A 24,333-nucleotide genomic window follows, 5' to 3' on the forward strand; every position below is an offset into this window, starting at 1 on the left:
GTTGGGAGTCAGTTGTCAGTTCTCCCCTTCTACCGTGGAAACCCAGGGATTAAGGGCAGGTCATCAGGGTTCATGGCAAGCACTCTCACTGGTTGAGCCACTTTGCCAGCCCCCTAACTTGTATCTTCAAAAAGGATTATTTTTATTTTATGTGTATAGATGTTTTGCCTGCATGTAAGAATGTGTACTACATGTGTTCATGGTGTCTGAGGAGGTCAGAAGAGGGCATCAGATCCCCTAGGACTGGAGTTCAGACAGTTGTGAGAGATGGGCAGTGGTAGCGCACGCCTTTAAATCCTAGCCCTCGGGAGGCAGAGGCAGGCGGATCTCTGTGAGTTTGAGGCCAGCCTGGTCTACAAGAGCTAGTTCCAGGACAGGCTCCAAAACTACAGCAAAATCCTGTCTCAAAAACCAAAACAAACAAACAAACAAACAACCCAGATAGTTGTAAGCTGCCATATTGGTGCTGGGAATTGAATCCAGGTCCTCTGGACGAGCAGTCAGAGTGCCCTTAACCACCGAGCCATCTCTCCAGTCCAGCAAAGTTGTATTTTTGATACTTCTTTATAAAAAGAGCAGTTACCCTAGGAATTGTATTTTTGCATCTCTACTTGAAGCCATTCCTTCCAAACTCAAGTCTTTGTGGCCTGACAGGGTTTCTCTGTAGCTTTGGAGCCTGTCCTGGAACTTGCTCTGTAGTCCAGGCTGGCTTAATTTTCACAGAGACCCGCCTGCCTCTGGCTCCCGAGTGCTGGGATTATAGGCATGCGTCACCACTGCCCAGCCTGGAATGAGTATCTTTTTGGGCCTGGAGAGATGGCTCATCAGTTAAAGTCTTTGCTGCTCAAGTGTGTGGACTGGAGTTTAAATCCCCAGAAACTCGCCTAAATTCTAGGTGGTTGTGGCATCTTTCTTCTAATTCCAGCCTCAGAAGTCAGAGGTAGATTTCCCAGAGCAAGATGGCTAGTGATACTAGCTATAGCCAAGATCTCTCTGGGTTTTCTGAGAGATCCTGCCTCCAATATAAGAAGGAAGAGCAATGGAGGATGATTCCTGACGGCAACCTCAGGCTTCTACATGCACATACACACATGTGCACACACACATGCACACATGTGGGCTCTCACACATGCAAAAACATGCATACCTATGAACGTTTCACTCATACATACATACATAAAATTGGAGGAAATCCCTTAGGGATTTTCTAAACAAGACAATAAAAATTAGCAAAAATGGCTGAGGATACTGTTAGGTTGGTAGAGTGCTTGCCTAGTATGGTTGAAGCCATCGGTTCAATCACAAAAAGTGAGCATGGTAACACACACTTTAGCTTTTGTTTTTTGGTTTTTTCAAGACAGGGTTTCTCTGGGTAGCCTTAGTTGCCTTAGACTGACTTTGTAGACCAAGATGGCCTCTAATTCACAGAGCTCCACCAGCCTCTGCATCCCGAGTGCTGGGATTAAAGGCACGCACCACCATGTTGGCTGGTGGAACACGCTTTTAATCCCAGTATTTGGAAGGGTTAGGCAGAAGGATCAATAGTTAAAAGCCTTGCTCACTTTGGCAGCATATATATTAAAACTGGAAGGGCACAGAGAAGATTAGTATGACCCCTGCACAAAGATGACACACAAATTTGTGAAACATCCATAAAAATAAAAAAAGCCCGGCAGTCGGTGGTGGTGCATGCCTTTAATCTCAGCACTTGGGAGGCAGAGGCAGGCTGATCTTAGAGAATTCGAGGACAGACTGGTTTAAAAAGTGAGCTCCAGGACAACCAGGACACAGGGAAACGCTGCCTTGAAAAACTAAAATAGTAGTAGTAATAATAATAATAACAATAATAATAATAATGGAAAATAAAAAAATAATTCAAGGTCATTCTTGGCTTTAGGTGCACCTAGGCCACATGAGACTCTATGTAAGAAAGAACATGCACAGATGCCTAAAGGAAATAGGGATGGCCAGTACATGTATGAAAGCAAATGAACATAGCCTCCACCTCTCTCACTGGTACATGCTGAAAAGCCAGCTAGAGCCACAGTGAGAGATGGCTTTATATTTTTTTACTATATTTGTGTGTGGGTGGTGGTGGCATGTGGAGCCTAGAGGCCGACTTAGGGCTGTTTTCTTCTTTCACCATGTGGGTTCAGGGTACCAAATTCAGATTATCTGATTTGACTGCAAGAGCCGTTACCTACCGAGCTAGCTTACCATCCCCTTTATTCTTCTTCCTCTTCTTCCTCCTCCTCCTCCTCCTCTTCCTCTTCCTCCTTCTCTTCCTCCTCCTCCTCCTCCTCCTCCTCCTCCTCCTCCTCCTCCTCCTCCTCCTCCTCCTCCTCTTCTTCTTCTTCTTCTTCTTCTTCTTCTTCTTCTTCTTCTTTTTTTTTGAAATAGACTCTTACATCATATCTCAGACTTGCCTGGGACTCACTACATAGCCCAGGCTGTCTCTTACTCCCAAGTGCTGGAACTGCAGGTGTGTGCTGTCATGCTCAACTGTTTGAAGACTGAGACTATCAGCCAATTACTGGTGAAGGTCTACCTTAGTGAAGGATCTTTGAATGTTCTTAGGAAGGTGGAGTACAAAATATTTTATTTATTTATTTAATGTGTGGGACTGTTTGCCTGCATGTATGTATTTGTGCCAAAGCATGCCTGGTTCCCACAGAGCCCAGATGAGGGTGTAAGGTCTCCTGGAACTTAGTTACCGGCCGTCGTGAACCACCGCGTGGGTGCTAGGAAGTGAACGCAGGTCCTGAGGAAGAGCAACAAGTACTCTTGACTCCTGTGCCATCACTTCAGTTCTGGGAAAGTGGATTCTTATGCCATTTTTGGGTGACAGGATGAGACTGATCATGCCATGCCTGACCCAACAAGGATACAAAGAAATGTAAAGTGTATTTGCTGTAGCAAAAAAAAAAAAATCCGATAAGCCTGGAGTAAAAATGACTAAATGTTGGCATATGTATGCAGCAGAATACCTTACAGCTGTTAAAATGAATAAACTTCTATTAACATGGACAAATCTCATCCCAAATTTTATTGTTCAGAATAAGTAGCCTGCAGGTGGATGCACAATATACATTAAAACATATTAGAGCCAGGTGTCGTGGCAGGCGGATCTCTGTAGGTCTGAGGCCAACCTGATCCAATATCAAGTTCCATGACAGGGCTACATAGAGAGACCCTGATCCCACAGCCAGGAAAATACAACAACAATAACAAACCAAAAACCCAAAGTAAATCAGTAAGTAAAACACACATGTATAGTTTGCTGGGCTGATGGGGTGGGTTGACTTTTTTAATGCAAGGACCCAGGATTGGTGGTGTTCCTGGGGATGACACCAAGGCTGACCCCCGGTTTCACATGTACAGAAACATACATGGTCACATAAACATAAACATTTTTAGGTCTTACATGTTTGTAATATGCAACAAAGCTCATGCGTGTGCCTGCCCACTCACCATTTTTTTTTCCTAAAAAAAATATCTTTGAGTTAGGATCTCCCTACATAGCTTTGGCTTGTCTTGAACTCACAGAAATTTGCCTGTCTCTTGCCTCCCAATGGTGATATTCAAGGCCTGCATCGCCATGTTTGGCCTTAGTACACCAAACCTATGGAACCATGCATGGTGTTGGGATGGCTTATACCTTTAATCCCAGCACTTGGGAGACAGAGGCAGGTGGATCTCTGTGAGTTGGAGGCCAGCCTGGTCTACATAGTAAGTTCCAGGACAGTCGGGGTATGAGAAGGAAGAAGAGGAGAAGGAGGTATCCTATGGAATAATGAGACTAGGGTTGATTTTTAAAATTATTCATTTAAAAAATGTATTCATTTTTAAAAAATATTTTTAGATTTATTTTATGTGTATGGGTGTTTTTTGTTATATATATATGTGTGTGTGTGTGTGTGTGTGTGTGTGTGTATCTGTGCTTCACATGCATGCTTGGTGCCTGAGGTCAGAAGAGGGCATAAGATCCCCTGGGAGTGGAGTTACAAATGGTTGTGACCGTGACCCATCAAACCCTCATCCTCTGGAAGAGCAAACAGTACTCCTAACCCCTGAGCCACCTCTCCAGCCCTTAACTTTAACTTTTAAAGATTTATTTCTAGTTGCACAGTGGTGGCACACGCCTGTAATCCCAGCATTTAGGAAGCAGAGGTAGGTAGATTTCTGTGAGACCAACATGGTCTACAAAGCAAGTTCCAGGACAGCCAGTGCTATTACACAGAGAAACCCTGTCTCAGGGAAAAAAAAAAGATTTATTTCTATTATTTGTAAATATGTGTATGCATGTGAGTTTGTGCACATGGGTGTGGGTGTCTGAAGAAGTCCACCGTGTCAGGTTCCCTGGAGCTAGGCTTTTAGGCAGTTGTGAGCGGTCTGACATGGGTGCTGGGAACCAGCTTGAGTCCTCTGGAAAAGCAGTAAGCACTTTGAACCACTGAGTCATCTCTCTAACCCCTTATTTTTATGTGTGTGTGTGTGTGTGTGTGTGTGTGTGTGTGTGTGTGTGTGTGTTTGTGCCTGTGTGAATGTATGCCACTTGTGTGCTTGGGAATCAGAAGACGATATGGGGTACTGAGCTGGAGGTACAGGTGATTATGAAGCCCCAGTGGGTGCTGGGACCTGAAGGTGGGGCCTCTGCAGGAGAATGAATCGCTCCTCACAGCCGAGCCATCCTATTTTTATTATCCAGCCCCTATTTTTATTATTTGTACTTGGATGTGGTAAGATTTATTCCAGCATGTGTGTGTCATTCCTACCTAAGGAAAAAAATATAAAACTGGTTTTTAAGGAGCTGGACAGTGGTAGCACACACCTTTAATCCCAGCAGCAGCAGGCACATATCTGAGTTGGAGCCCAGCCTGGTCTATAGACTGAATTCCAGAACAGTCATGGCTATACAAAGAAACATTGTCTCAACAAAACAAAACACAAAATTGTTTTTAAGAAAGTCATTTTAAGGCCACATGCCTTTAATCCCAGCACTTGGGAGGCAGAGGCAGGCAGGCCTCTGTGAGTTCAAGGCCAACCTAGTCTACAGAGCTAGTTCCAGGACAGTTAGGGCTGTTATACCGAGAAACCCTGTCTCAAAAAACAAACAAACAAACAAAAAATTACAAGTTGAACAGTGCTGAGGGCAGGTATGTTCCGGTTTCCTGAAGGAAATCTTTTCTCATCCCCTTAATTCCACACTCCCTCTATAGCAAACATCACTCAGGCTCAGCCATCTGTGGAGCAGCTGGTACGTGCTGCCTGGGCCTCTGTGCACCACTCACGTGTCAGGCTGTGGATCCTCTGTGGCTTCTGACGAATCAGTAGAGGAAACTTCATGAATTCTTCCTAGCAGTCCCAGCTCCCTGGTTGTCTAGGTGGGTTTTCAGAGATGTGCCCCAACCTGTTCTCATACTCTGCTGCTCCAGAATAGGAACTAGGAGCCTCAAGTTCAGGACACATCTTCCTTAAACGTTGCCAGATTGTGTCCACTAGAGGGAGCAAGAATCCTGCACAGCTGGCCCTGCTGGTGCCGTGGTTTCACTAATCCCAAAGGGCAGGGATCAAGGGAGGGGTAGCCTGTTTCATTTCTTTTCTTTTTTCTTTCTTTTCTCCTTTCTTTCTTTCTTCCTTTCTTTCTTTCTTTCTTCCTTCCTTCCTTCCTTCCTTCCTTCCTTCCTTTTTCTTTCTTTCGCTTGCTTGCTTTTTTCTTTTTTTTTGGTTTTTAGAAACAGGGTTTCTCTGTAGCTTTGTAGCCTGTTCTGGAACTAGCTATTGTAGACCAGGCTGGCCTCGAACTCACAGAGATCCGCCTGTCTCTGCCTCCCAAGTGCTGGGATTAAAGGCATGAGCCATTACCACCCGCAGCCTGCTCAATCTCTGCGATCTACCTGTTACATCAGCCCAGACACATCTACTTCCTCAAATGATGAGACTGTAATAGATGATATAAATTTTAAAAATAAGCGTTTTCTGTGTGTGAGATGAATATGCACACACACACACACAGACCATGAAAAAAGTCGGCTATGCAGTAGTGGCACAGACCTTTAATCCCAGGCACTAAGGAGGCAGAGGCAGACAGATCTGAGTTGAGGCCAGCCTGGTCCATAGAGTGAGTTCAGGACAGCCAGGGCTAGAAACCCTGTCTAGAAGATCGGGGCAGGGTGAGGGGACAGAAAGAAAGAAAAAAGTCCTGAGACTCTGAGCACTGGAAATAGGGCTCACCTGAACTGAGATGTCCATGGACAAAATCACCACAGGGCCTCAAGTACTGAGCGTTAAAGAATGTGAACAAGCGGGGCGGGGGGGGGGGGGGGGGGAAGAATGTGAACAAGCATGTTCAATTTAATTTATAAGATACTGATTACCGAGGGGAGTTGGTTTCTTCTCTCCATCATGTGGGTTCCTAGAATAGAACTAAGGTGTCAGACTTGAGAAGAAGTAGCTTTACCAACTGAGCCATCACCTGTTTCTGCTGAAGTCTTTTCTCATAAAATCCTCCTGCTGTTAGGTCCTGCTCCATCACATTCATGGGTACAATGCATTTCTTTAGACCATCCTGGTCTACAACAAATCCCAGGAACAGCCGTCAAAATGCCAATGTTTTCATCTATATCACAGGATTGATACTATTTTGCTTAGGTGGTTTTGATTTGTCTGTAATAATTTCTTATAAGATAAAGAAAATCAATTTCCGGCACTTATAGTGGGTAAGTTTTTTCTTGTATTGTACCTGAAAGCCTTAATTTGTGTGTGTGTGTGGGATGGACTTATGGATTTGCCGAGGCTGTCAGGTCACTCAGCACCTCTGCTCTTGGAACGCTGGTGAGGGGCAGAGACAGGCAGATTGTTGGGTCTTGTTTATTTATTTATTTATTTATTTCCAGTTTAGCTTCAGGTTGGGTGAGTGTGGTGGTTTGGATGAGATTGGATCTCCATAGGTTCATAAGTTTGAATCTTGGTTCCCAGTTGGGGAAACTTTTTTTTTTTAACAGTATTCTGTTTGTATATTTGCCTGCACAACATACATATGAGGCATCAGATTTCATTATAGATGAGCCACCATGTGGTTGCTGGGAATTGAATTCAGGACCTCAAGAAGAGTAATGCTCTTAACCTCTGAGTCATTTCTCCAGCCAGGGAGGTTGGGGGGTGGAGATGGGGACTCTTTTGAACATATGGGCCTTGTTGAAGAAAGTGTGTCACTGAGAGTGGGCTTTGAGGTTGCTTTTTTATTTTTGAGACAACATTTGTCTGTGTAGCCCTGGCTGTCCTGGAACTCACTCTATCAAACTCAGAGATCTGCTTGCCTCTGCCTCCCAGGTGCTGGGATTAAAGACATCTGCCACCACCGCCTGGTGGGCTTTGAGGTTTCTACACCCCACCACACTGTTTCCAGTTAGGTCTCTCTGTCCCCTATTTACAGAAGACAATATAAGCTTTCAGCCACTGCTCCACAGTAGGGCCTGCCTGCCTGCTGCTATGCTCCCCTATGATGGTTATGAATTCACCTCTGGAGCACAAGTTAATAGTTGGACATGGTGTCTCACAGCAGTAGAAAGACAGTGAGAGACCTTGTCGGATGGGAATAGGGTGGAATGTGATAGAGCAGGACACTGGACAAGTATACACATACCACGCACACAAATTAATAATAATATAACCCAGAAGCCAGGCGTGCTGGCCACATGAGGATTTGTTCAAAAATATATCAAGCAAACTAGGCATAGTAATCTCAGAACCCAGGGAAGCTGAGGCAAGATCATCTTGACTTCGAGACCACTTTGGCTACTTAGAATTGCTTCAGTTCATCAAGAGCCTGTATAAGGAGACCTTGGTTCCGAAACAAGCAAGCATGCGCGCAAACAAACAAACCAAAAAACTCTCCAACACATTTTAGCAGAATTCCGTCAAGATTTATCGTGTGGGCCAAGAGCCGGTCCCGGAATCGGCCAGCACCAACTGTCACGGGAAAGGCGTAAGCTCCAGCGCAGGCGTCAGCCACCCGTGGATCAGCACTGCTACACAGCCCACCACTGGAGATGGACTTCTCGGCGTAGGCTGGCTGATTCCAAGCATCCTTTCCCCAGCGAAAAGTACCACGCGGTAGGCCCCGCCTCCACACTAAGCCCCGCCCCAATGCTGACACGCCTTGTAGGGCCTCGCCCCGCCTCGCCCACTCCAGTCCGAAGGCCGCCATCACGCCAGGTTCTCCAGGCCTCCGTCATCGCAAGGTCAGTTTCACACTCTGTCTTAAGGTTTGTGGTTACTCATCTGTCCGTGCCCCGCTCAGCCGGGGAAGAGCTGGAGCGAGCCGGGCGCTCCCGGGCAGGACTCGGGGCGAGGAGGGACGAATGAGGCGGTGTCTGCGCACGTGGATGACGTCATCCTTGCGGTCGGCTGGGGTGGGGTCCTGGCACGTCGGTGTACGCAGGCGTAGTCTTCCCTTGCGGACACCGAAACAAGGGTCCGCCCAGTTAGAATTGCTTCTCTTCCCTAAGCGGCGTTGCCCTTCACACCCCCTAAAGCACTTCCTCGGGATTCGAGGAGTAGTGGAGGGCCTCGGTGGAGCGAGAACTGAAGTGGACGGTCGCTCGATCGTCAGGTCCTCCGAGAATTGCGGACTCACAGTGGGGCCTGAAACAGGGAGCCCTAGGTCTCCCGGACTCGAGGGAAAAGTGGAAGCAGCTCCCGTGGGAGGGCACGTAACTGGTTCCGCTCCTCGTGAGAATCGCTTTGCAGACAACCAGATTTCTGCCACAGTTTATGTCATTTGGGAGATAGAAGCAGTTATCTTTACAGGGTAGTGAAAAATCTGGAAACAGCCCACGGTAGAGATGATTGATTCAGTCGCATAAACAGATAATTGAACGTAAAGGAAAGTTATATTGTATACACTTTTTAAAAAAATATGTATTTTTGAGACAGAGTCTTGCTCAGTAGTCTGGTCATTGTATTTTTTTTTTAATTTTTCTTTTTAAAGACAAAGTTTCACTTTGTAGCCCAGCCCAGCCTGGAACTCACTATGTAGCACAAACTAATCTTGAACTCATCCTGATTCTCTGGCTCAGCATTTTGGATGAAGTGCTGGGATTAACGTAAAGTTGGGCTACTTCCCTGTGGTTGTACACAGATAAAGTAGATTGTGTGTGGTGACATAGGCTTTCAAACTCATCGTGGAGGAGGATGAGGTTGAGGCCAGCCCTGGGTTAATACGAGGCTCAAGGCGAGCCCGGACTACATAGCAGGGCTATCTGTATCTTTCGTTTTTGTTATTTTTTTGAGATGGTCTCACTATGTAGACCAGGCGGGCTTTGAACTCAGAGAGATCTGCCTGCCTGGGCCTCTGGAGTAGAATGCTGGGATTGAAGGCAGCCCATGTCCTGCTGCAAGACATTTAAAACTTTTTAAAAAAGATTTATTTATTATGTGTTGTGCCCAGATCACGACCCCCAGAGAGAGACCATCAGAGAGGCCCAGACCGTAATAAGCAAGGTTTAATCAGCATAATACAAACATGTTTGGAACTCATCTCCATCCCCATTACAATAAGGTAGAGAGGAGTTGTATCTCCTCCGTGGGGTAAGCTTTTAAAGGCGTAACTACAAAGAGAATCTTTGAAGATGCTTTGGCATGGGTACAAGGACTTTTGCTCCCTCACATTCTGTTAAGTCAGCTTTTTTTCTTATTTTTAGAGAGGTCACTGTTCTTGAGTTAGGCCATCTTTATTAGCCTGTACCAGGTGGCTGGCTGGGTTGAGCTAAGTGACCTTGTGCTCAGAATATCCTGGGTGGGAGAGGGGAAGGCCACTATCTTCCTGGGAAAACATTCTGCTAGGAAATTTCTTCTTGCCCCTCTGAGAAAGAGGAGTGAGGGTCTCACATTATGTATACTATACAGTGTTCTTCCTGTGTTCCTGCAGGCCAGAAGAGGGCACCAGATCTTATTACAGGTGGTTGTGAGTCACTATGTGGTTGCTCAGGACCTCAGGGAGAACAGTCAGTGCTCTTAACCACTGAGCCATCTCTCCAGCCCCTAAAATTTTTTTTAAAAATTAAAAAAAAAATGTAGCAGAGCCATGTGTAGTGTACATGCCTTTAGTCCTAGTACTCAGGAGCAGAGGCAGGTGGATCTCTGTAAATTCCGGGACAGCCTGGTTTACATAGTGAGTTCCAGGACAGCCTGAACTACATTACATAGTGAGACCCTGTCTTGAAGGAAAACGAAACACCCAGAATTGGAATAGTTGTAAAAATACCAGTTTCTATTTGTTGTAACCAAATTGCAAATCTGTTTGTCATTTTACACTTCTGGAGAGAAGTCCAAGGGCATTAGAAGTCAAGTGTCTATGGCTTGTTCCTCCTAGAGGCTCCAAAAGACAAATGCCTCTTTGTCCTTTCCACCCACTGACTCTGTCACTTCCTTAAGAGGATCCTCGTGAGTACACTGGACCCACTTGTGTTACTTTTCCCATATGGCATCCAGTAAAGCTGGTGGAAACACAGCATACCCAGCGAGCCCGTGCTCCCTCCTCCTCTCCCTTTTCATTCTCCCTCGGTGGAAGTGGGCTCGGTAGAAACCCCCATTTACATGCTAGCAGCAGGAAGAGAGGTGCTCTTCACAGTTTGTCCTGAGGGCCTGGTGAGGTGCTAGAAACACTTTGTACCTGGCAGATACATGACTTTCCTGGAGCCCCGGGACCCCAAGTTGGTAGCCCTGCCCTTTGTGAGTACGGAGTGCCCATGCAAAACCACGGCTCTCATCCTAAAGGGAATAAGAGATAGTTTATTCTGGAGTCATTTTATTAACCATGGCCTGGGAACACAGACTTAGGTTACTCCAAATTCGGTGGTCCAACATGGAAGCAGTTTCATGGAGTTTTGTAGTTTTACAGGACAAAGTCATAAATCAAGGGAAGTTTAAATGACACTGGCAGGTGCAGCAGATAGGTGGTTTCAGCAAGATGGAAGAAGCTTTCTATAGGCCCAAGATGGAGGAAGCTTTCTATAGGTCCAAGATGGAGGAAGCTTTCTATAGGCCCAAGATGCTATCTGATGACATGCCTAGCTTTTGGGCTAGTGGAGGCCATTGGTCTGCTAAATTGATAGGTTCTAGAAGGTTTCTATTAGTCACAGGATGTTAATTCCAGCACAGAGATGGGCAAGGAAGGGCTGTCTGGGAGGGCTAGAACTAGCCCAAGATAAGGTAATTAGACTCTGGAACTGCACCATTCCAGTCTCCCCACAGCACTGAAACTCTGTTCAGTCTCTGTAGATACAGCTTCTTATCAGGAACTCTTCACATAGGCAACAAGAATGGACTGACCTGACCAAAGCTTCCCTTCTAGTTGGCAGCCTTTACCTTCCCCTCATTCACAGTTGCTGGTGTCTTGAGTTCTCGTGGCTCCTGAAGCCCAGAAGATTAAGCTAGGTCTATAGCGACCACTGTGCAGGATATTAGGAAGCTGATTTCCAGTCTACCTTCTTGCCTGCCCCATTTGTCTCCCTCTCCCTCTTCAGGGCCCCCTGTACCAGGTTTTTTGGGAAGACAATCCCTGACTTCCCATGCTACTATGCTGGAGTCTCCTTTTCTTATGTTACTTAAACCCGAGGAAGGCTGGTGTAATGGATTAAGTCAAATGCTGCGGATCCCCAAGTGGCTGCAGCGGGCCACGAGTCCCAGGCAGGGAGCCACCTGGCGGGCTAGAGACAGAGATATGGATAGGCATGCCATGCAGAGTGAGGTCGGATATTTATTTAGTGGGTTATGGAGGGGAAAGGGGAAGAACAGAGAGACAGAGACAGAAAGGAGGGGAAGGGGAAAAGTGGAGAGAAGGGAGAGCTTCAGAAGCTGCCTCCTTGAGGGAGATGGAAAAGGAAGAGACTTGGGCTGCAGGCAAGCAGGAAGATCTGCCTGCCTAGGTGATGGATGGGGGAGGGGTGGGCGGGGCTTGTCTCTTAAAGGGACAGGACAGATCATTACATTCCCATCTCTCTCTCTCTTTTTTTTTTTTTAATAATAAAAAGGCAGGAGGTTAGGCACAACAGGTTAAAGGAATTGGGGCCGCAGATTCTCAAGACTGCTTCCTGCTTATTTGTGGGCATGGTCTTTGCAGGGGAACCTGAGAAAGCTGGGTGCTAGTCACATCTTGGCATAGCTGGTTTCTTTGCTCCTGTCTGGTGTTTGTGGTATGGGAATGTCTGGTGTCTCTTACACGTGTTTAAGGTATTGGCAGAACAGAGGACAAAATTAAGTTTAGGAAAAAAAAATGTTTTAGGACCAGGGAATTGAGAGGGGTGTATCTGACCTGTTTAAGGTGGATCCTTTAATTCAACTCCCTGGAACTCACAAGAATTCTTTGGGCTTATGAAAACATAAATTTTACTTTTTTTTTTTTTAAATATTTATTTATTATGTATACAATATTCAGTCTGCATGTATGCCTGAAGGCCAGAAGAGGGCACCAGACCTCATTACAGATGGTTGTGAGCCACCATGTGGTTGCTGGGAATTGAACTCAGGACCTTTGGAAGAGCAGGCAATGCTCTTAACCTCTGAGCCATCTCTCCAGCCCCGAAAACATAAGTTTTAAATAGCAGCATATTTATATTAGAATAACTGTGACCGATGTTTTTGTACAATGAAAAGTATTTTTAAAACTATGGAAGGCAGCGTGAGGGAGAATTTTGTTAACTTGTATTTGTCCTCACACCTTTATAACTTGCAGGTACACACCTTAATAACTTGTATTTGTGTTTTGCTGAAATTTGTATGATGAGGTTGTCCTTTTAAACTGACAAAACCTCTCAGGTGTCAAACTGCATCAGAGATTTTTGAGAAGAATAAAATTTTACTTGAGTTACTGATTAAAAAATGACAGAGAAGTTACTTGGTTGGCACCTAGAGCTACTCCTCAGGGTCCTCCACGGTCGCTGAAGGTCGTATTTGCCTTTTGCTGTTTAGCATAGGGCCTGCCAGGCTCCAGAAGATCCTGTGGGCTAAGAAATCTGTAGGAAGACAGGCCTACCTTGACCTGAGCAGCTAGGCTGTCAATTCCAGTGATTCTGTCCAGTCTGGAGATCTTCAGTTTAGATGAAAGGCAGTTTTTCCCAGTGGTCAGCGCTTGGCAGTTGAAGCAAATTGTGGATGGACATTGTTCTGTGCCCATTTGTCTTCTGCCTTCTTTGGAGGATATAGAGTGCTGCTGCTAGGAGCCAACCTGTCTCTTTTTGTTATGAAAAGTTTTTTTTAATAATTAAATATTTAAATTCCATATTCCCCAGATCTCTGAGCAGTTGAGGGCTGTTATCAGGTGTAACTACAGTATAGAATCTGGCTGGAGAGCTGGGTCTGAGTTTGACTGTACTGGCTCTTAACTTAACAGGTAAGATTTACACTCATAAAAAGATAGAAGAAAAAAGTGCTTGCAATAGAAGGTTAATGGCAGAATTGACAATAGCAGAGAACATCTTAATATATTTTAAATGAGGTTTGGATTAAATATAAAGTATTTTTGTAAGATACTCAAAAGTACATTCCAGTTTAGCCGGGAGGTGGTGGCGCATGCCTTTAATCCCAGCACTCGGGAGGCAGAAGCAGGTGGATCTCTGTGAGTTTGAGGCCAGTCTGGTCTACAAGAGCTAGTTCCAGGACTGGCTCCAAAGCTGCAGAGAAATCCTGTCTCGAAAAATCAAAAAAAAAAAAAAGTACATAACAGTTTAAAACATGAGACTTATTGCTTTGTCGTCTGGAATGAGATACAATGAACAATTATAACATTTAACAGCAGACATAGGTGCATTTAAGTTACATGTATGAACACACACACACACAGTGAACAGGAATTGGGTGAAGTGGATGCTGTTGGTGGGCCCTACCATAGGCATGCCACTGCACAAAACACACATGCAGCAGAGTCAACAAGAGAAATTTAGAGACAAAAACATAAGTAAACCGGGACCAGGCAGGGAATACCTCAGTAAAGATGGCAGAACTTGGTGTCCCTGACCCGGCTCTCAGTTAAGATGGCGGTGAAGTCACCTGACCTCAGTTAAGATGGCGGTAAAGTCACTCATGTAACAGAGTTAACACTGGGGAATTCCTCAGTAAAGATGGTGGAACTCCTGACACACAGTAGGTGTGCAACAAATAGGTGGATGAATGCTGATTTCTTGACAAGTGTGGTTCTTTGTGCAGAACAGTGCTCTTGAGTGACATTCAAACTCTCTTTGCTGACCTTTTCCAAGCGCTAGAATTCCAGTTTAAGGCAGCAAATCTGCAAGTTCGAGGCCAGCTGCCCATCAAGGCCTGTTTCAAAAGGCAAAATTCTATAACTTGTTACAAAGTTTAAACATAGGCTGGAGAGATGGTTTAGCAGTTAAGAGCATTGGCTGCTGCTTAACCCAGTTCAGTTCCCAGCACCTGAATGGTGACACACAGCCACCTCTAACTCCAATCCCAGGGAATCTGATACCCTCTTCTGGCTTCCCTAGGCACAATGCACAGACATATTCAAACGAAACGTTCATGATTAAACAGTGACAAAATCCTTGCTCTTTTGGAGTGTTGAGAGCTTCATGCATAAGAGACTCTCTGTTTACCACCCCCCAGCCACATCCCCGAGCCATAAAGGTTTTTTTTCTTTTCTTTTTTTTTTTTTCTTTTTTGAGGGGGTCATGTTTTGAGACAGGGTCTTTTCCTGTGTGACAAAGCCCTGATTGTTCGGGACTCTCTCTGTAGACCAGGCTGGCCTTGAACCCACAGAGATCCGTCTTCCTTCTCGAGCGCTGAGATTAAAGGCGTGCACGCCACCACGCCCGGTTGGCTAATAGGAGACGCGGGTGTGTGCTGTTCGTCTCAAATCTCTCGTTGCAGCTGTGGATCATTTTACATATTTTTAGTCAGGCCCAAAAGAAGTGACTCAGGTTTGTTTAGTTCTGTTCCCAAAGTGCAGTTTGCATGTGGGCGGGGCAGACCTGGTGGGAGGTTTCCTGAAGGCAAAAAGTGAAAGTCGAGGGGCCAGAGAGTGAAGAACGGCCTGAGTCTCGAGGCCCCGCCCTGGGCGGAAGGAACGGAGCGGCTGGGACCTCTAGCAGCAGAGCCAGGTGAGCTAGGCCATGCTTCGGGGCGCCCTGCTGGCTCTGAGGGTTTTTCCCGAGTCTCCTCTTGGCTCTCTTAATACGTGGCAAAGCGTCTGGACCAGAAGGTTCGAGGGACCAAAAATAGGGCGAGGGCGGGATCGCTGGCCCAGCGAGCCTCTGAGGCCTTTTCCTTCCCAGGGTGGCACAAATGTGCCCTAGGGTCGCCTTTCTTTCTGCTTGAAGGCTGAGCTCATGTCTTCGTCTGCCAGCGGCCTCTTGGTTTACTTAAAGACCCAAAGCGGGCTGTCTATCCCAGAATTAACCAAACCGGGCTACAGCTAGGAGGCGCTAACTAGCAACCCCCACCCCCGTCGCAGTTAAGCTGAGGTCTGAATAGTGCCTGTAAACCAGCCTTGTAGGGCCTCCAGCCTGGTCACCTGTGTTCCTTCCGATTTCTTACGCGCCGGAGGATCAAGGGTCCAGAGAAACCAAGGGCCTGGTCCCAAGGCCAAGCAAGGGGAGGAGCGTGGGAGGATAGCCAGCTGCCTGGTTACTTTCACATCCCTTGTCCCTGACCTCAGATGATCACAGAACTGGCTGACACCCTGCCTCAAAGCCCAGCCCTGTGCTTTCCCTAAAGGTAGACACTCCATGTCCTGGTCTGTAGTGCAGAAGAGGACAAGCCTTGTGGGCCAGGGCTGCTGAGAGAGAGGTCCTAGAGCAGCCCCACCCCACCTTCAGTTCCCCAGCAACAGCTGTTTGGATGACGCACCCTGGGATCCAGTCGTTGCTGGTTTTAGTCACTGGCTCTTTGTGGGTGGGGATCATTGGTTGCTCCATGCCGTGGCTGTTATGACCACAGTGAGTTATCTACTCCCTTGCATCAGTTTCCCCACCACTAACCCTTGTGTCAAGATGTGCAAAGTGAATCTTTCTCCCTGGTTGGCGTTAAGGGGTTATTCTCCCAGCTCTGGGAAGGCCCCCTTTAGCAAGGCAGGGGCCTTGGCACTGTAACCTCACATAGAATTGTGGTCATTGTCGTGACCATCCTAGAGGGCAGCTGTTGTATTTCTGTTGCTCTTAAACAGAACCCAGTACCCCTCTCCCATCTCTGTAATAGCAGCAGAGCACAGATCACTTCTTCCAAGAAGTCCTCCAGGACCCCCACATGCTGTCCAAACTGGCCTGCTTGACAGGCTCAGGAGATAGGGGGCCATGGGTGCCTGTACCCCAGTGCCAGCCTTGTTTATTCAGGTTCTGTGCCCATCCCTGTCAGAGCCTGTGACCTATTGTTCCAGCTTTCCTGGATATAGATCTCATTTTTCTCAGCCTGATGGACAGCCTGGATCCTTTGTGGGCTGGGCCTGTCCTGGCTGAGCTCCTAGCCTCAGAAGTAAGCCATGAAAGAGCCCAGAGTCCTGTGCCTTCCCACCCTTCAGGTAGTTGCTTATGCCCAGGATCCTGGCGCCCTGGCATGACTTGGCAAGAGTAGTGTGGTGCTGCTTGCCACCCAGCTTGTTCTCGGGACATGGGCTGAGGGAGCAGGAAGCCCCCGCGTCCCATCCCCCCCCCCCCCCGCTGGGGTTCCAGACACAGCTATGCTCAGGCACATAAGAGGCAGGAGGGTTTCAGGCCAAACTCTGTGCCCGGTGCCGTCTTCAGCGAGGTGGTGCTCGGGTGGCTGGGCTCCTTCCGACTGCCTCAGTGCTGGCCCTTATGTTCTGCTGCTGTTAGTGGTATTTGCTGGGGTACGTGTAAGTGGCCTCCTTTCCTGACACCTTATTTCTGGAGACACTTGCTGGGGAGACCACTGAAAAGAAAATGTACTCTTTTGGCTTTTGGATTCTTTCTGTTACAAATTCTATCCTGTCAAGCTATGGAAATTTCAAGAGTTCTCTTTCTTCTTCTGCCCAGATCACACTGTGCAACCACCATGAGTCTTGACATCCAGTGTGAACAGCTGAGTGATGCCAGATGGACAGAGGTCCTTCCCCTGATCCAGCAATACCAAGTGGTCAGGTAGAGGCAGCCTTGGGGGCCTTGTGGGTACCATCGGGTCTGGCTGGGAGGGCAGTACTCTGTTGTGGAGGTGGGTGGTTCTTGCAGCTTGGTGACCACCCGACAAGGGTTTGCTGTGTTCCAAAAGGATGCTATTATTCATGGACACGAAAATGTCTTGCATAATCTTCATGAGGTGTTACTTCAACCTTTTTGTGTATTGTGAGGCAGGGTCTCACTCTGTAGCCCATATTGGGCTCTGGGGACATGGCTCATAGTTGAGTACTTGCCTAACATGCCCAGGGCCTTGGGTTCAGTTGATTTCCCAAAATATAAATGAGCTTGATGGTACAAGCCTGTTTTCCCAGCACTGGGGAAGGGGAAGCAGGAGGGCCAGAAGCCCAACAGCATTTTCTGCTTCATAGTGAGTGTAAGCTAGCCTGAGATACAGGGGCCTGAAAACAGCTGGCAGCCAGGCACGGAGCATGTATGAGAAGCATATGTGAACCACTGCAGGCTCATGTGGAGCGGGCAGGCTTGGTGTGGAGACAGATGGCAATGGCAGGTGGTGGACACCTCAAGCCTAGCAGTGTGGACCCTTATGATTCAGCTTTTCCTTCTAGTCTAGACAGACTAGGTGGCGGTGCCTGTCCACACCTGTCCCTGTCTGTCCATCTCTGACTGAGAAAGGGAGTGGTACCAGTTCCCAGGAAGAGATAGGCACCTGCTTCATCCTCATTTTCCCCGAGATAGTTTTAGGTTTGCCACAGAATCCAAAAGTCATTTAGGCATCCCCAGCCCTCCGTCAGCTTCCGTGTCCATGTCCCAAGACTCACCTGCCGCCTACAACTGTAGTCAGATATGGTCCTGCCCAGCTTTGCCCTGTGACTTTCCCCACTCTCAGTTGCTTAGGATCCCATGTGACTTTGAGCATCTCCTTAGCCTTTTCTGTAGGGTTCCACTTCCTCTTGTCCTAGTGCCCTGACTTTTGAGTCTAGATAGCCTGCACATGTTCCCTTGGCTAGTCTGAGGGCTTTTCATGGTTGTCATGTGCTTTTGAAGAGTGTGGAGAAACTATAGGTGTGGCCTCTCACAGTGTGGACATAACTGAGTCATAACTTGCTATGGTTCATCATGTACTCATGCTGCTGGAGCTCTGACCAGGTCTGAGTTCCTCTGCCTGCTATCAACATCCCTTTCTACTGTCTCCCCACCCCCATTCTCAGTGCTGGGACTTTGTGCAAGCTAGGCAGGCAGCTCTAGTGCTTGCTTTCTGAGAAAGTTTTCTAGCCCAGACTGAGCTGGGGCTTGGTATCCACCTGCCACCACATATGCCTGTTTCAAGTTTAAACATTATAGCTATTATCCATATTTGGATTTCTTGGCTCCTGGTGGGTTGTGTGAGATGGTGGTCGAATCTGAGACCAGCGCCATGCTGACCCAGAGGTCCTGTCTGCAGGCTGGATGACTGTGGTGTCACTGAGGTGCGATGCAAAGACATCAGCTCAGCGGTCCAGGCCAACCCTACCTTAACAGAGCTCAGCCTATGCACCAATGAGCTAGGAGACGCTGGTGTGTGCCTGGTGCTCCAGGGCCTGCGGAATCCCACCTGTAAGATCCAGAAGCTGAGGTAAGTCCAGGGGCTCAGCCCAGCCTGTTTAGGGCACCAAAAGTAGGCAGCCGTGATGTAGAAAGCCACCAAGAGGGGGGTGAGGTAGGAAGGGGCAGGCTGTGGTAATAGGCACTCCCAGCTTCATCCAGAACACAGGTGATGTGTGCAGTACTGGGACATGCCACACTGTGGCTCTGTTCCGGGTCTCATCCCCAAGAATCTGGCTGAGCCACACTGGTGTCCTCCTTTGGCCTGGAGCCCCATCTAGAGGGAAAGTAGTGTCCTAACCCTGTGAGGTGTCTTGGGAGCTCTGGCATGGGCTGGGTCTGTTCCTGACTGCTGCTGATGGTGTGTGCTTCAGCCTTCAGAACTGCAGCTTGACGGAGGCTGGCTGTCGGGCCCTGCCTGACGTGCTGCGGTCTTTGCCTACCCTGCGTGAACTACATCTCAGTGATAACCCTTTGGGGGATGCAGGCCTGAAGCTGCTCTGTGAAGGACTTCTGGACCCCCAGTGCCGCCTTGAGAAGCTTCAGTGAGTATATATCTTGCCAGGATCCCCAAGCTCTTTGCTGCCCCTGACCCAGAGACTAGCCAGCCAGCTGTCCTCAGTAAGCCTCGCTGCAGTACAGGAATAAGAACTTTGGAGGGGCCAGGCGATGGTGGCGCACGCCTTTAATCCCAGCATTCTGGAGGCAGAGGCAGGTGGATCTCTGTGAATTTGAGGCCAGCCTGGTCTACAGAGAGTTCCAGGACAGGCACCAAAGCTACAGAGAAACCCTGTCTTGAAACAAACACCGGGCAGTGGTGGCGCACACCTTTAATCCCAGCACTCTGGGGGAGGCAGAGGCAGGTGGATCTCTGTGAGTTCGAGGCCAGCCTGGTCTACAAGAGCTAGTTCCAGGACAGACTCCAAAGCTACAGAGAAACCCTGTCTCAAAAAAAAACCAAAACCAAACAAAGAACTTTGGAGGGAACTCCTAGGATTTGCTAGGGACTGGCAGACCTAGCCTCTCAGAGTGGGAACTGGTACTGGTGGAGTCTGGTTTGATTCTGTAGTGTGACCTCAGATGAGCTGAAGTTACTTTCAGGTAGGAACTTGTTTCTTTCTGCTGATTCTGGGAGACCCTCAGGATTTGAGGTGGGGCTCTTTTCAGGAAAGGTTTCCTAAGCGATGTTGGGATCCACATGAGCCTGCTCAGACAAAGCTTAAGGAGTCAATGGAAGATGAGATACCAGGAATCCCTTATGTTCCTGATACAATCTAGGCCCATCCTTAATCCTTTTGATTTGCCTGAGACCGTCTCCCCGCAGGTTGGAATACTGTAACCTCACAGCTACCAGCTGTGAGCCCCTGGCTTCAGTGCTCAGGGTGAAACCCGACTTTAAGGAGCTAGTGTTGAGCAACAATGACCTCCATGAGGCTGGTGTCCAGATGCTGTGCAAGGGCTTGAAGGACTCTGCCTGTCAACTGGAGTCACTCAAGTATGTACCAGGCCACAGAGGCTGAGGGGTAGGAGCAGGCACCAGGGCTCCTCTTACTATGTCCTATGTCCCCAGGCTGGAGAACTGTGGTGTCACATCAGCCAACTGCAGGGATCTGTGTGATGTCCTGGCCTCCAAAGCCTCACTGCTGCACCTGGACCTGGGCAGCAACAAGCTCGGTAATGCAGGCATCGCAGCGCTGTGCTCGGGACTGCTGCTCCCCAGCTGTAGGCTCAAGACTCTGTGGTGAGTCAGCTCCCAGCCTCTTTCCGTGGGGATGGAGGACATGGAGGTGAGTGAGGGACATCCTTCAAGAATGTTGGTGTCCCACAGGCTGTGGGAGTGTGACATCACTGCAGAGGGCTGCAAGGACCTGTGCCGTGTCCTCAGGGCCAAGCAGAGCCTGAAGGAACTCAGCCTCGCTGGCAACGAGCTGAGGGATGAAGGTGCCCAGCTGTTGTGCGAGAGCCTGCTGGAGCCTGGCTGTCAGCTGGAGTCACTGTGGTGAGGGGGGCCTGAGCAGAAAGCTAGGGTGGAGTGATGGCTGCTGGGAGCTGCTGTTGGACTCTGGAAGTTGGGATGGCAGGAAGAGGCCAGTGCTGGCTGGGGTGGTGGTATACAGAGAATGAGGGGTGGAAAAGGGAGTGGGTGAGCCCCCTGGGTTCCTTCCGGACTCCAAGGGAAGGGTTAGTTGGAGCTACTGGCTCCAGCCTTGCTGTTCCTACAGGATAAAGACCTGTAGCCTCACAGCTGCCTGCTGTTCCCACATCTGCTCGGTGTTGACCAAGAATCGTTCTCTGCTGGAGCTGCAAATGAGCAGCAACCCACTGGGGGACCCGGGAGTCCTGGAGCTTTGCAAGGCCCTGGGCCAGCCAGACACTGTGCTGCGTGTGCTCTGGTGAGTGTGCGGGGGTGGGGTGGGGCGAGGAATGTGCTGGGAGGTAGGGACAGTTTCAAGTCTGGCTACCTTCCTCCTGTGAGGAACCATAGTTAGGGATGTCCTAAGGTTTCCCCCATCCCATCCCCCTCTGGATAGTGTCTGTGTATCCCAGGTACTATGTAGACCAGACTGGCCTAAAACTCACAGAGATCTGCCTGCTGAGTGTTGTAGATAAGGCATGCATCAAACCTGGATCCTTAGTCACATTCTAGCAGCTTCCAAGAATACTAGAAACTCATCTACAGAACCTTGTGTATCCTGGTCATTGAGCTAGATGTGGAATCTGAGCCACTCATTTCTTTCCCAGGGAGGTCTCTGCTACCCCAAATCTCCTATATGTCTGCTTATTCTCTTTGGCAGGTTTTTGTTATTTTACATTTCTGTTTGTGTGTGTGTGCATGTGAAGATCAGAAGATAATGCAGGAGCTGGTTCTTCTACCATGGGGTTCTCATTTCTAGACATTTCCCATTGTCTGGCCAGTTCAGAGTCTCATTTACCATTTATATCAGCTTTGCCCTCTGTGGTGCTGCACCTTGACTGCTGGTCATTTTGAAGGGTGGACAAGGACACTATACGTGTGCCACAGTTGTGGGACACTCTAAGGGAAAGGAGGTCAGGAGATGTGGAGCCTGCTACAGTCACTTAGATGGGTCCTGTAGATTTCAGACCCACCTTGGAGAGGCAAACCATAGCAGCTTTTTAATGTCACCTGCCCTACTTGTACCTCGAACTCCCCAGTACCTCTGGCTTCCTCAGGTCCCATCTGATGGGCATGAGTAATGGCCCTGTTCACTTGTTCTTCCCAATCTTCCCCCATCTGGAACCTATCTGCCCTGTCACTTTCTATAGGCACCTGATATGCAGGGCTCTGATCTAGCCAGGCTCTTGGTGCTCTGCAGCAGTGCACACTGCCCCTGCCAGGGGGAGCTAGGGCTCTCACTGTTGTATCCAGCTGAGGGAAGCATAGCTGCAGTTGAAACACCAAGGGGCTGGCTGCCTTCCTGCCAAAGCCCAGCAGTGGAGAACAACTCTGCCCTCTCCACCCAGGCTGGGGGACTGTGATGTGACGGACAATGCCTGCAGCAGCCTTGCTGCAGTTCTGCTGGCTAACCGCAGCCTGCAGGAGCTGGACCTCAGCAACAACTGCATGGGGGACTTGGGTGTCCTGCAACTGATGGAAAGCCTCAAACAGCCCAGCTGTACCCTTCAGCAGCTAGTGTAAGTGAATGTTCTTGGTGAAGGTGGTGGGACACGGGCTGCCTGACCTCAAGGGATTCATTCCAACTCACTCCTGCCTTGCCCGTGCACAGCCTGTATGACATTTACTGGACGGAGGAGGTGGAAGACCAGCTGCGGGCCCTGGAGGAGGAAAGGCCATCCTTGAGGATCATCTCCTGAGATGTGCATGTCTCTGGACACACGACATTAATCCAGCCCAGGGCCAGCCAGCAGGAACTCTGGCTCTGGGTGTTCTAGCATTGTAATCTTATTTTAGCAGAAAACGTTAGACACTTTATAACTATTAAAACACTTTGTTGACAAGGAAGGTCCTTGTCGTTCTTTGTGAGCTGGTGTAGCTGTGCTATGGGACCCATGATGCTATGACTGCTTCCTATGTGTGGGGTAGTTTATTCATATGCTCACCCCAACAGTGGGCCTTTAATCTCCAATATGGCCTTTCTTAAAAAAACCTGGACAGCTTCGAACCTTGGGCATACTCTACTGTCTCCGTGCTGGGACTACAGGCATTGTAGAAGGGATTCCAGATGTACGCCATTACACTTTGTTCCAAGGCAGGTCTTAAAGGGACTTTCAAAGCTGAATCTTCTCCCTGCCTATACTGAGTAGTATGAGTGAGGATGATCTCTGCTTGCAATGATCAAGCATGACTTAGGAAGATTCATTTCCCATACCTGAAATCCCAGAGACTGGGTAAGACTCAATGGTGGAGCTCTTCCTAATACAAAAAGGGTTGAAAACAAATCCCAAGAGATCAAAATCTCTGAAGTCTAAAATCTCCAAATTATAAAAGGTAAATCTTCAAAGTGAAATTGCCAAAGTAATTTTCATGACTAAACGTGCTTAATGAGAAAAGGGTGGCTGGTCAAATTCTAGAGAAGAGACTGGCTATATAAAAGCTAGGGAGTTTTATTTTTATTTATCTATTTACTTACTTATTTTGATGTTTTGAGACAGGGTTTCTCTGTGTCCTAGAACTCAGGAGATCTGCCTGCCTCTATCTCCCGAGCATCACCAGCATTGGCTATTTCTAAGATGTTTATTTTAGGCAGCATGGCTGATAGCTGTGCACTGCCAGTGCATGCTGAGCACCAAACCCAGGTCTTCTGCAGGAGCAGCTAGTGCTCTTAACCACCAGTCACCTCTGAAGGATTTCTGAGACAGGGTCTCATACTGTAGCTCTGCCTTACCCGAACTTGTTATATATACCAGGCTGGCCTCACATTCCCAGATATTTGCTTGCCTCTGCCTTCCCAATACTGGGATTAAAAGTGTGCACTAGCATACCTAGCTTCCTGACTTATTTTTAAAATTACACTTTTAAATTTTTTTCTTTTTTTTGTTTCTTTTTTCTAGACAGGGTTTCTCTGTATAGCCCTGGCTGTCCTGGAACTCACAAAGTGAGACCAGGCTGGTCTTAAACTCAGAGATCTTCCTGCCTGTGCCTTGTGAGTACTAGGATTAAAGGTGTGCACCACAACCCCACTAAAATTTACTTTTATTGGGGCTGCAGAGATAGCTCTGTGGTTAAGAGCACTGGCTGTTCTTCCAGACAATCTGGGTTCAATTTTCAGCACCTACATGGCAGCTCACAACTGTAACTTCTGTTCCAGGGGATCCAACACCATCACACAGACATACATGCAAGCAAAACATCAATGTACATAAAATACAAATAAATTACTTAAAAAATTATTTTTACTTTATTTTTGTTTTTGTTTTTTTTTAAAAAAGGTTCTTACTACGTATTAGCTGACTTCAAACTTGCTAAATAGAACAGGCTGGCCTTGAATTCACAGAGATATGTGTGCTTTTGCCTCCCAAGTACAGGGATTAAAAGCGTGTCTCCATGTGGCAAATTTATTTTTATTTTATGTATATGGATGTTTTGCCAGTACGTATGTCTGCACCATGTGCATGCCTGAGGAAGCTAGAAGAGAGTGATACTCTGGAACTGAGTTCTAACCATGTG

At 47.8% G+C, this 24,333-nt stretch overlaps 1 protein-coding gene and 1 non-coding gene across 4 annotated transcripts; both read left to right on the plus strand.

Annotated features, from left to right (window-relative positions):
* The first annotated feature begins 1,554 nt into the window (after positions 1-1,554).
* On the plus strand, positions 1,555-1,661 carry LOC125416007 (U6 spliceosomal RNA). The gene has a single exon (XR_007236734.1). It is a non-coding gene; the product is annotated as a U6 spliceosomal RNA (small nuclear RNA).
* A 6,434-nt stretch (positions 1,662-8,095) lies between these two features.
* Rnh1 (ribonuclease/angiogenin inhibitor 1) lies at positions 8,096-22,668 on the plus strand. 3 transcript variants are annotated; one of them, XM_048458185.3, is made up of 10 exons: positions 8,096-8,243; positions 17,004-17,108; positions 18,547-18,717; positions 19,061-19,231; positions 20,011-20,181; positions 20,257-20,427; positions 20,515-20,685; positions 20,909-21,079; positions 22,170-22,340; positions 22,433-22,668. In XM_048458185.3, exons 1-10 carry the CDS (start codon positions 8,149-8,151, stop codon positions 22,518-22,520), a joined length of 1,485 nt encoding a protein of 494 aa, XP_048314142.1. In that variant the 5' UTR covers positions 8,096-8,148; the 3' UTR covers positions 22,521-22,668. The 3 variants fall into 3 exon arrangements, with proteins under 3 accessions (XP_048314142.1, XP_048314144.1, XP_048314143.2); XM_048458187.3 differs by lacking the exon at positions 8,096-8,243 and adding an exon at positions 14,955-15,113; XM_048458186.3 differs by lacking the exon at positions 8,096-8,243 and adding an exon at positions 15,077-15,214.
* Positions 22,669-24,333: the final 1,665 nt, after the last annotated feature.

This window comes from Myodes glareolus, chromosome 7 (genome assembly GCF_982192425.1).
Source record: "Myodes glareolus chromosome 7, mMyoGla1.1, whole genome shotgun sequence".
Taxonomy (NCBI): Eukaryota; Metazoa; Chordata; class Mammalia; order Rodentia; family Cricetidae; genus Myodes; species Myodes glareolus.

Coding starts and splice junctions, on each gene's coding strand:
- Rnh1 (XM_048458185.3), top strand. CDS start 8,149: ATGCTGACACGCCTTGTAGGGCCTCGCCCCGCCTCGCCCACTCCAGTC. Junction 20,428..20,514: donor TGTAGGCTCAAGACTCTGTG/GTGAGTCAGCTC, acceptor GGTGTCCCACAG/GCTGTGGGAGTGTGACATCA. Junction 20,686..20,908: donor TGTCAGCTGGAGTCACTGTG/GTGAGGGGGGCC, acceptor CTGTTCCTACAG/GATAAAGACCTGTAGCCTCA.